Source organism: Octodon degus, unplaced genomic scaffold (assembly GCF_000260255.1).
Source record: "Octodon degus isolate 3935 unplaced genomic scaffold, OctDeg1.0 scaffold00025, whole genome shotgun sequence".
Classification (NCBI taxonomy): domain Eukaryota; kingdom Metazoa; phylum Chordata; class Mammalia; order Rodentia; family Octodontidae; genus Octodon; species Octodon degus.
In genome coordinates this window covers 2,818,123-2,829,296 of record NW_004524601.1, presented here as the reverse complement: position 1 = coordinate 2,829,296, position 11,174 = coordinate 2,818,123, and the positions used below count along the sequence as shown (strand labels likewise).

The window sequence follows — 11,174 nt, the reverse complement described above, 5'->3', positions numbered from 1 at the left end:
AGACAGGGGAAGAGCAAAACAGGAGAAGAGCCAAGTGAAGGAATTCAGGGAGGAGGAATGGTCCATGAGTTCCTTGCTGAGCTGGAGACAGTGAGGGCCACGAAGACTGTGAGGATCAGGGATCGACCAGGGCGTGGTTGGTACTGAGACCAGGGTTGCCCCAGAGGCTCAGTGGAGTGGTGCAGAGAGGGTGAGCTCAAGGCAGTGAGCGCAGGCTGAGTGTTATGCGGAGAGATGACTGCAGCCACTCGAGGGTCACTAGGGTGTGTTCTCCTTCTGCTTTGATTTGCTACATTTAAGAGATGGTCCAGGCAGAAGAGCAGAAGTCAGGAGACAGGCAGGACTTGTTGATGGAAGAAAGAAGAGGTCATTAGGAGTAGGTCCCTGAGAAATGCCAGGAGGAGTGGACACAGGTTTGCAGAGAAGTGTGGCTTTGGTTAACTTCCTCTCTCATGTTTGCATTGAGGCCTTGATATTTTTCTCATGCAGGAAGTGTATCCAACTTGTGCTCTGTACCAAGCAGGCAGATAGTAGTGAAATACTATAAATCAACAGCCACAAACTGATAGATAAAGGCCTTTTACTGGAGAATAGTGTCTTCTGAGAGCAAAACTGAGAGAAATGAATAGCAGCTCAGTGTAGATGTTATCAAAGAAAATTATCCATCATCCTCTGTGTAGATGGACATAAATCAGGTTGAAATGGGTTGGTTACGTGCATGTCCTCAAGTCTGTTCCAGGAGATGGGACCAGGTCACTCTGCAGCTCTCCATTTCTGACTCAAATGGTAGCAGAGAGGTGGTGATTTACCATGGAAATAGGCTGGAGGCCAGGCCACTGGGCTTCTGACTCCAGCTTGGTTACGAATTCCACTCATTGGACAGCAATTTTAGTGTCTCTTAGCATCAACAAAATGAAGGAAATGGTTAGAACAACCAAGATTCCTTTAGCCTTATCATCTAGATTTTAAAAAATGTATTAATAGGGTTTCCATTCTTACAATACCCAAAATAGCCAACTCATGAAAAGGAAGGTTCATTTGTCCTTGCCTTAAGGGGGTCCGGCCCGTGGGCCCAGGGATCACAGTGGGTGTGGGGTGAGAACGGCAGGAAGTAGCGGAGAGGAAGAGGAGGCTGAGGAAGGGCCCGAAGGTTAACGACTCCCTCTCACCACCGTTTTGGCTGTTTCTTGAGGCTTGAACCTCTAACACAGAGGCCTCTGGGAGACATTTAGGTCCAAACTGGGCTTCAGTCTGTTTTGTTCAGGACACATTCACAAAAGGTACACCTTCTGTATAGATGTTTCTCTTGCTTGAATTTCACGTGAACATTTTGTTGACTACTTGGCTAACTGTAATATCTGATAACTTAGGAAAAAAATTCGATCGGTGTTACACGTGGGGATGTTGAAAAGGACCAACTCGGATTGTGGTCCTGTTTGATTTTCCACCACCTTCCTGTTTATTTGCTGGAAGCTGCTACGACTCAGGCTGCTGCTGGCCATTTGGTAGAGTGTTGTTTACTAGCTCTCACTTCCTCTTGGGAGTTGAAAGAGTTAATGTGGCTCAGCTGCACCCCCCAGTGTGGATGTTCACACATGTCTGGTTGCGTGCTTCTGACAGTCAGTGTAACTGTCACTGGGGACAGTGACTGACTGCACTTCAGCTGAGTTGGTAAACGTTCTGTTCACTTGTTCATTCGAGCAGACTTCTCTGTTGGACCGTGAACTCCAGGGAGGTACGCATGGCATCCGTCCCTGTTCTTCAAGGCACCTTTGTGTTTACCCACTTCACACACAGGAGCTGCTCAGTAGGTAACTGTTAGTGAACAAATGACAGGACTTGCCGCTGCGGCATTATGAGGACACTACACAGCTGGAACGCCATGTCTTCTTCTACTAAATGCTTGCAGGCATCACCTTGTTGCATTTGAAAGATGACTATGTTCATCTTCACTTGTTCTGAAGACCAAGAGCAGGAAACGCCTTACTTAGGCCCTTTGAGGTCCCCTTTGGGCTCTGCCTGGAGCCCTCTCAGATCTCCAAGACACACAGACGTGGGCCATCCAGACTAAGCAGGCCAAGGTTTTTGAGTGGCTGGAAGCTCAGAAACCACTACCAAGGGGCTGCCTTTCTTTGGTCACTTCCGTCTTTCCTGGGAGCCCTAGCCCTTAGCAACCACGGCTTCCTCATCTGTTGTCATCTTTACACCCCTTGTCACCCATCCTCACACACGGCCTTCTCTCCAGCAGCAGGGTGTTTTGCCCTCTTGGACAGTCTGCTGTCCACCACACGTAGAGCACATGAACAGGTGCTTCTGGCTACTATCTGCAGAGGCAGGGCTGAGCCAGCGCTTACCGTTCCTGTTCCTTCTGGGCTGGCTCAGCCCTGCTCCCGGCCCTGCGCGCCTCCGTGTCTCTCTCAATGCCACCTTCCCAGTGACCCAGTCTGAGAATTCCTGACAACCCCTTCTTTGGTGTTTGTTTTGTGACAGATGATTCAAGAGAGCCGGTTTCTCATCGAGACAGCAGACGGAGTTCAGGAAAAGATTGTTCAGTGCCAGAAAGCAGGTAATTCTTTATTTAAAAATCATCAAGATAATTCTTTTGAACAGTTTTAAAAAGTTCTTGTTCTTTCCCTTAAAGTATTTCACAGCCTCATTTTCCTCTGCTTTGAGCCACAGAACCCTCTGTGCAGTGTGGGAGAGCTCCAGGCGGTTGCGGTGACTGGGGTCCGTGTGCGGGGTGGGGGCAGGTGCTGGCTGAGTGTCTGCAGAGATCAGGCCCCTGCGCCTGCCTTTGAGGGCTCGGAGCTGTCTACATCTTTGCTGTGGGCGTGGAAGCTATGGTCTCACACGTACTCTTAAATCCATTTCTCTTTACAGTTTGAGTCATGACCCTAAGCAGCCACCCGTGTTTTCACCCCGTTTCATGGTCTTCACGTTAGAAGAGGATGAGGAACCCGCTGGGCAGGGTGCACTGCACGCTGTGTCTGCTCCCTCCCTCGGCAGTGATGCGGTGGGAGGACGGTGGCGATGGCAGTTGCCTTATGAACTTAGGATGCTCTGGGCGCAGGTCTGGCTGACCCCATCTGCGCAGCAGCTCTGTCATGGGCCCTCACTGTCTGGTCTCAGAGGAGGCAGCTGAGCTCCTGAGAGATGGACTCAGTGACCCACGGTCCCTGACAGCCTTGCTGAGGCTTACTTGAGCTGAGACTTTACAAATGGTGGCCCTCCAGCGCATTACACAGGGGACAAAGCAAGTCCAGATCAGAATGCTTCAACCCACACACCTCAGTCTTCAGTTAAGACTTCAGTGCCTAGCAGCAAGTCATCAGGTGACCTCGTTGATCTGTTTGATGCCACCAGCCTGTCAACAGCAGGAGGATCAGCTGATTTCTTTGGGGGATTTGCTGACTTTGGCTCAGCTGCTGCAGTTTCCTGGGAAGGCAGTTTCCCTTCCCAAGCAACAAGTGGGAATGGAGACTTTGGTGACTGGAGTGCCTTCAACCAAGCCCCGTGTGCCTCCGCAGCTTCCGGCGGTGAGCTCCTTGGCAGTGCCTCCCAGCCAGCAGTAGGACTTGTCAGCAGCTCGCAGCCAGCATTAGGGCCACCTCCAGCTGCCTCGGCTTCTTCAGACCTGTTTGATCTCATGGGCTCAGCCCAAGCAACCATGACATCTTCCCAGAGTATGGATTTCTCTTTGATGAGCACTAACACTGTAGGACTTGGTTTGCCCATGTCAAGGTCACAGAATGCAGATATGGTCCAGAAATCAGTCAGCAAACCCTGCCTTCTACTTGGTCTGACCCCAGCGTAAACATCAGCCTAGACAACTCGCTACCTGGTGTGCAGGCATCCAAACCCCAGCAGCCATCGCTCAATACCATGATTCAGCAGCAAAATAGGCAACAGCCTCTGAATGTGATGACTCAAAGTTCTGGAGCCGTGAACCTCAGTTCTCCATCAAATACGCTTCCTGTCCGGCCACACACTAACCCTTTGCTGGGGGGACCTGTGCCTGTGAGCATGCCCAGTGTGAGGACTGGCACCGTGGGAATGGCCCCTCTTGGGAATGCTGCACTGACGAACCAGATGGGCACGAACATGGGCATGGGGATGCCAGCTGCTGGGATGGGCTCGACAGGCGCAGTGGGTGTGGGCGTGCCCACCCTGGCCTTGACTTCCGGAACCGTGCAACCCAAGCAGGATGCCTTCGCAGATTTCGCCAACCTTAGCAAATAGGAGACTGAAAAGAAACAGATTGAATGAGGAATTTTTAGCTGAGCAGATAGGTGATATTGGGATGGAAAATGCTGACCAGCTCCCCTTTCTTTTTATCAGTTAATTGAAATAAAAGTACATAAAGAACCAAAAAGGCTGTTTTATAAAAATAAAGTATCTATCTAGTATTTCAGACCAAGCAAGAGCTTGGCAGCTGGAGGTGGCCCTAATGCGGGCTGCGAGCTGCTGACAAGTCCTACTGCTGGCTGGGAGGCCAGCCAAGGAGCTCACCGCCGGAAGCTGCGGAGGCGCACGGGGCTTGGTTGAAGGCGCTCCAGTCACCAAAGTCTCCATTCGCACTTGTTGCTTGGGAAGGGAAACTGCCTGATAATTTTTCTCAGAGAGGTTTGATTGCAAATAGAGCAACGAGACCACTGAAAGCCTTTATAAATTGAAGAGTCCGTTTAACATCACTGGTGAGAAGATGGGAATAGGACTGAATAAATGTGTTTAAATCTCTAATTTTATACTTTACTTTTCCTGAGGAACTTGATTTTTCTGTCCCTGAATCACCTTGTCATAATTGGGTCTGTTCCTTTTACTACTCTCTTGAGTCCATATATGAAATCGTTAAAGTTGGATGATCAGGTTTTTATAAAAATATATATTTTTGTCCAAAAAAAGGCATACATATGATTATGGCTCAATCAAAGGTAACTGGAATGTATATACCTTTGCTAATGTTCCAGGAACAGTGCTATTGTACTATCCAAATTTTTATTATAATGAAGCCTCTTTACAGCAGTTGGTGATCTCTATGGACGTTTCTGAGGTCTTCTGCTAGAATGATCTTGTGCACAACTAGGGAAAAATTTTTTTCAGGACTGCTGTATGGCTTCCTTTAAAAGAAGAAGAAAAAACTTGGAATATTTTTTGTTTGTGTTGTGTAGCCGTTACCCACGATTTGCAGTGGTCCCCTGGGCAAGGCTTCCTTCCTTGTTCATCCCTGTAGCCATCACTTAAGGCAGGAATGGTCACAAAGAGAGAAATGTTTATTTTTTATCTTTTTTGATGTCTTTTCAAAAAACTGAAGAAGTGAAAATCCATTGAAACCTTAGGTTAAATGTTAGCACTCAACAACATCCACCTCTAGATATTATACAGTATTTGTTTTGTTTTGGTTTTGAGTGTACACAATATGCCATTAGCAGTACTGTTCCACGAGAAAGGAGTTAAATATATATTATTAAAGGAGACCTGCAGCAGTCAGAGATTTTATTCATTTAAAGACAAATAAAGGAAATTTATTTAAAAACAACAACCACCACCACAAATGGTGGCCCTCACTGCCCAGCAGACTGGGGTGTTTCTGTGAACAGGAGACCCAAGCTGATGACCCTGGGTGGCGCCCCGCCAGGCCCTGCTCGGAGACGCCTGTGTGTGCTTCGGCCCATGCCACCTTCCACACAGTCTGCGAGGCCCTCGGTGTGCAGCTGTGGCAGCCAGCTTGTGAGCCTGGGCTCCGCACTGTCCGTGAGTGTGGCTCTGGGCTCCAGGACAGAGACCCTGTTCTTGGAGGAGAGTGGCCAGGAGGCCGAGTCACATCATGCTTGGCCCAGAGTAGGGAGGCCACGAGGGGCGAGGGGGTGCCTCCCATGGCCATTCCTCAAGCACCAAAGGGCTGTGCTGGGGAAAAGCCATCAGACCTTGCCGGACAGGCCACCCAGTCAGCCCTGGGCTCCACAGGGACTGTTCTGTCCCTGAGAGGTGACGACATCTGCAGTGACAGGTGCTGCTGCTGTCTTGTGACCCAGCAGTGGCAGAGCTGTTTCTAGGGCTCTGCACTTAGACTTGGGATTGTTTTCAAAAGTCTTTTTTTTTTTTAGTGAACATTAACTAATTCCTGGTAGTTAGCCCTAAAGGCTTCAGGGCAGCTGTTAAAGTCATGGGGCTGCACCATAAAGGAAAGGGAACCTTGGGCATGCTCCCCCCACCCCGCGCCCGCCCTTTCCCATGAAACCCGGGGCAGCCGCTGGATGGGATGAACAAAGTGGGTGGGAGAATGCCGTTCAGGGGTGCGGCCGCCTCAGAAGGCGCGCATGGTCGCACCGTACTGCTCCTGCTCTCACTACTTGGCGCCCACCTCCCGGAAGCTTGTGCCAGGCTTCTTTCTCTGTGTTCTTTTCGAAGGTATGGGCTTCCACGAGGAGCTGCATAGTCTGGCGGCGAAGGAAGGCTTGAAAGGCCGGAAGCTCAGCAAGGCAGCGGAGAGCTTCGCGTGGAACATCACGGTGCTGAAGGTAGCGGCGTGCGTCGCTCCTGTCCCTGCGGGCGGGGAGGTGCTGTGTGGCTGAGCAGTGCCGGGGCTTCACTGGCCCGTGGCCTGGTCGCCCTGAGCATGTGCAGAGAGGGGCCGTACCCTGGAGAGGTCCCTGATAGTCACAATAGGGTGGACACAGAGGATGGCCACGTGTGTGGAACGCAGTTCCCTCAGCTGGTGAGTGTGTGCACTCATGCGTGTATGTGTACGTGTGTGCACACATGCATGTGTGAGTGTGCATGGCTCTTCCTTTCTGTGGAAAGGGCAGTGCCCAGTACCACCAGGAAGGTTCCAGTGCAAGTGACTGTGAAATACTTGGGGCCCCTTGAGCTTTTCTGCTTTAAAGCAGTCCCTTCATAAATCAGTTTCTTCTTGCAGCTAGGCTCGGGGAGATTATGATTTGCATTCTGCGGCGAGTTAATTTCAGGGCTTTGGAGCAGAAATGCCAGCTTTATGTGTTCACCCATGAAAGGAGAAATGATTTAGGTAGTTGGAATAATTTATTTTGGATGGTGTGATGGGATAGAAGTAGCAACAAAACTAATTGCTGACATTTGAAGAGCACTTTCATGAGGATTGTGTGCATTAGCAGTTCAATGCCATTGCCCCACTGTTGATACTGTCGTTTCACAGGAGAGAAAAACCAAGGCATTGCCAGCTTTCCGATGCCACCCCTGGTCACTCTACTAGCAAACGTGGGGGTGGGCTTTGGCCCCACGCAGCCTGGCCCAAGGCCCATCATGGGCTTGCTGGGCAGAGATGTTTGCATGTCCACGTGCGGAGCCAGGTGGACTGCGAGAGATGGATCCTGCCCACCGATGTTGGTTAATCTGTACCACAGAGGTACAGACCTGACCTCATGAAGGCAGCAGCCTGGGCATATGGGGGAGCTGGGCGTCGTTTGCCACGGGACAGAGATGCGCGAAGGCTGCAGCCTCTGGAGGAGCTTCTTCCACCTCCAGAGTGGCACGTGGCGGCCTGAAGCTGATGCGCCACTTTCTGGCCGGCACACATTTGTTTGAGTTTGTCTCTGTGCCAACCACTGAGAATGCTGCTAGGCCTCAGGTCGAGATTCCTGCCCCCTCGAGGGGCAGATGCAGAGCTAGTGATGCCCCAGCGGTTCCCCACTGAGATGTGTGGCCCTCGCCGAGGGCACTTGTGTCCTCCTTCCCTGCCCTCCTCGCAGCGGCTGTGCGGCTCTGCAGTGATGTTTGCTGATCTCTGTAGAATCTCTCGATCGTGTAGGTTTGGAAATTGAGGTGGGGGATGCTTCATCACGCAGCCAGTGTGTGGCAGAGCTGAGATTTTAAACTCATGCCCGGGTTATAAGCACCACCCACTTCTTGTGTTAGTCAGGCTTCTTGTTGCTGAGACCCAGTGCCCACAGCTCACAGGAAAGCCTTAATTTAGCGCCTTGTTTCGGGAGATCCAGAATGTGGATAGCGGGCTCTAGGGCAGAAGTGGCTGCAGGTGTGGGGCTTGCTGTGGGGCTGGGGAGCAGAGCAGAGCAGGCCACGGTGCCGAGAGGGCGGGAAGGGACACTGTGTGCTACCCCAGACCGCGTCCTCTGGCCCAGGCAGACACGCGGGAATGTCACCCTGCCAGTCTGGGCATGTCTTCATCTAATGAGGGGGGCAAATGGGGATTAGCAGTTCTAATCCATCCCTTGCACACTCCACACCCTAACACATCTGCTTAAGCCACACTTGATCTCCACATAAAGACAATAATGAGTCCACAATTTTGCCTAACATCGTACAACTGCCCCACACGTAACGAACACTGCAATAATTCCTTCCCCAAAGCCTCAGCAGTTACAGCATTTTGCACAACTGCAATTCTCTTCTGAGACTGAAGGCAAACTCTTAGCTGTGAACCTCTGTGAATACAAAACAAAACAGAAGATAACATAATCCCAAGGGACAATAGCACAAGACAAACATTCCCATTCCAAAAGGGAGGAATAGAGGTATGGAAAAGAGCCAGACCAAAGCAAGACCAACATACAGCATGCGAAACACTGTGTCCTCTGTGTCCAAGGCTGGCATCCAGGGAAAATGGCCATAGGGTGGGAGTTGCCCAGGGCCTGGGCGCGAAGTGAGTTGCCCAGGGCCTGGGCACTGGGGAGTCCTGCTCCCCAGTGAGGCCTTCTGAGCCTGGTCTTTGTTGTCTGCATCCTCTCAGTGTGTGGTCTCACGCATCAGGCTCTGTTCATAGGATTCTGGGACCTTTTTGGCTGACATCTCAAACCTTTTAACCCTCCTTGTGCAAACCAGTTCCAGCGGCTTGTGAACCACATAATAAGGTGTGGACACAGCATGGGCCTCCCTTCTCTGGTGAGCTGCGTGGCCTCTCAGCAGTACTCGCTGATCTTGACATGATTTTCCCCAGCTTATTTACTTCTCTTGAGACTGGGCATGGTGGCGTGCACCTGTAATCCCAGCTCTTGGGAGGCTGAAAACAGGAGAATCACCATGAGTCCGATCTAGTAGTCAGACCCTGGACACCCTGCAGACCCTTCCCTAAAGTACAAAAACAAACAAACAAACAAACAGACAAAAAACCAAATGGAAAAATCATGGGGCCGGGGAAATAGCTCAGTAGAATAAGCACTTGCCTGGCAAGCGCAAGGACCTCAGTTCAATCCCCGGTTCCACAAAAAACAAACAAAAAACCCCCAAAAACCCCCACCCAACTTATAAAAGACAGGTTTATTTTTGGCTCACAGTGTTTGGGGTTTCAATCTGCAGTTCCCTGGCTCCAAGGCAGGACAGCATGGGGGGCATGGAGGAGAAACACTACACGAGGCGTGACATCCAGGAAGCAGAGTGTGGAGGAGAAGGGGAGGCCACACCCAGTGACCTGGCTCTTCTGACCAGACCCCACCTGGCAGCAAGTCAGCTCCAAGCCTCTAATCTGTTCACCTTCCAGACGCCCACCTGTGATCCATGAGGCCTTGGAGGGACAGCTAGATGTAAGGAGCAGCACTCATTTCACGCATGAGGTCCCCGAGGCTCAGCGATGTTTGAGCTGCCTGGAATCATACAGCTGGTGCCTGAGTTTAGACCCAGGCCCATCGCTGACAGCCCCTGAGCTGCCCTCCCTTGCCCAAAGTGTAGTCGGCGTGTTCAGAAAGCCCCACGTAGGCATGCGTGCAGGCTCTGTGTGCACGCGGACAGACAGCGGTGAGATTTTAGCCAACGCAGGTATTCTGTCTGTGCGTGGTAATGGTATCTGAATCCTGGGTTTTATGAGGGATTGAATGAGAGAGGATGTACGGAAGGCAGAGCCACAGGGCACGAGACTAGACAGTATCCACTTGCTGTGTCTTGTTGTTTTCCAGGTGGGGACACCCTTTCAAGGCGTAAGATTGTTCTGTCCTTGCCTTTTCCTTTCTAGCTTTGACGTGGCCCACTGAGTATTTTCTGAAGTCTGCTTTTGTGCCTGGCTGGTTACTAACAGGATCTGAACGCTGCATTGCTGAGCAGATGCGGTACAAATGCAGACGCGGTGCAAACGCAGACGCGGTACAAACGCAGACGCGGTACAAACGCAGACGCCGTGCAAACGCAGACGCGGTGCAAACGCAGACGCGGTGCAAACGCAGACGCGGTACAAACGCAGACGCGGTGCAAATGCAGACGTTGTACAAATCTTTTGAGACAGAGTTTTTAAAACACGTTGCTGTTCCATTGCCACAGGCCATAACTGCCGGAGGCCTTCCCACTGAGCACTGGGATCTTAAGCAAGAACAGGGACCCTTCCAAACTCACAGTATTTCATTTCTCTTTCCGTGGGCTTGATGGACCTGGTAATTGGGCATTTTTCCTGCAGGAGGTGAATGAGTTCCTCTCGGGAATGAGTTGTTAGCAAGAGGCTTGGTGCGAGATCCTTGCTAGTGAGTGCTCCTGTGTGCTCCTTAGAGGCGACTCCTGCTCAGAAAGCCCCTCCTTCCTCCCCTGCCCCACTTCCACAGCACTCTGGTGGTGGTGGAGCTGGGTTCTCCGGCTTGCTGTTCACTGTAGAGCGCCTCAAAGTCTCTCGTCAGTGCAGTCTCTGAGCTCAAAGTTCCCTAGAGTGGGTTTGCTCTGGTTATAATGGTTAAATAAAGAATGATCATCCCACAAAACATAATCCCTGAATTAATAAATATGGAGGGCTTACCCATTTTCTACTGAAAATGCTGTCTTACCCGTGGTTTAGACAAGTACTCCGCACGGTCTCGAGCAGCGATGGCGAATCTTTCAGAGAACAGCGCCCACGCTGCCACCCCAGGCCCACTTATTTATTGCTAACTGCCAACTCTGCAGTTAAACCTGACCCGTAGGGTTTAGTTTAGAGGAAACAGCTGTTATCTCATGCCCAGCCGCTAGGGTGACTTGACTTGTGTGCGGATGGGAGGTGCATGTGTCATTGCTTTACCACCGCTGATCGGGGGACAGGCGTGGGCCTCTACAGCACTCATTAAATACGTTCTTCCATGTTTCTAGAAGTGCTTAATTCTCGGTGACTTCCAACGCATAGGGGAAGAATGGAAAAACAGGGCCCTGGGGGTTAGTCATGTGGAATGGCGGCGCTGACCAGAGGCCAACTGAGCTGAGCTAGGAAATGGATTCTTTAAATCTCCTTCAGTCCA

General features: G+C 51.0%; 1 protein-coding gene and 1 pseudogene across 1 annotated transcript in view; both read left to right on the top strand.

Annotated features, from left to right (window-relative positions):
- Positions 1-11,174, top strand: part of Plcl1 (phospholipase C like 1 (inactive)) — a 270,735-nt gene that overhangs the window by 226,902 nt on the left and 32,659 nt on the right. Inside the window, exons 4-5 of the mRNA XM_004628662.2 lie at positions 2,491-2,566; positions 6,409-6,518. Coding sequence (XP_004628719.1) covers positions 2,491-2,566; positions 6,409-6,518 — 186 coding nt within the window. The remainder of the gene's footprint in view (positions 1-2,490; positions 2,567-6,408; positions 6,519-11,174) is intronic.
- Positions 2,927-4,239, top strand: LOC105741823 (annotated as a pseudogene).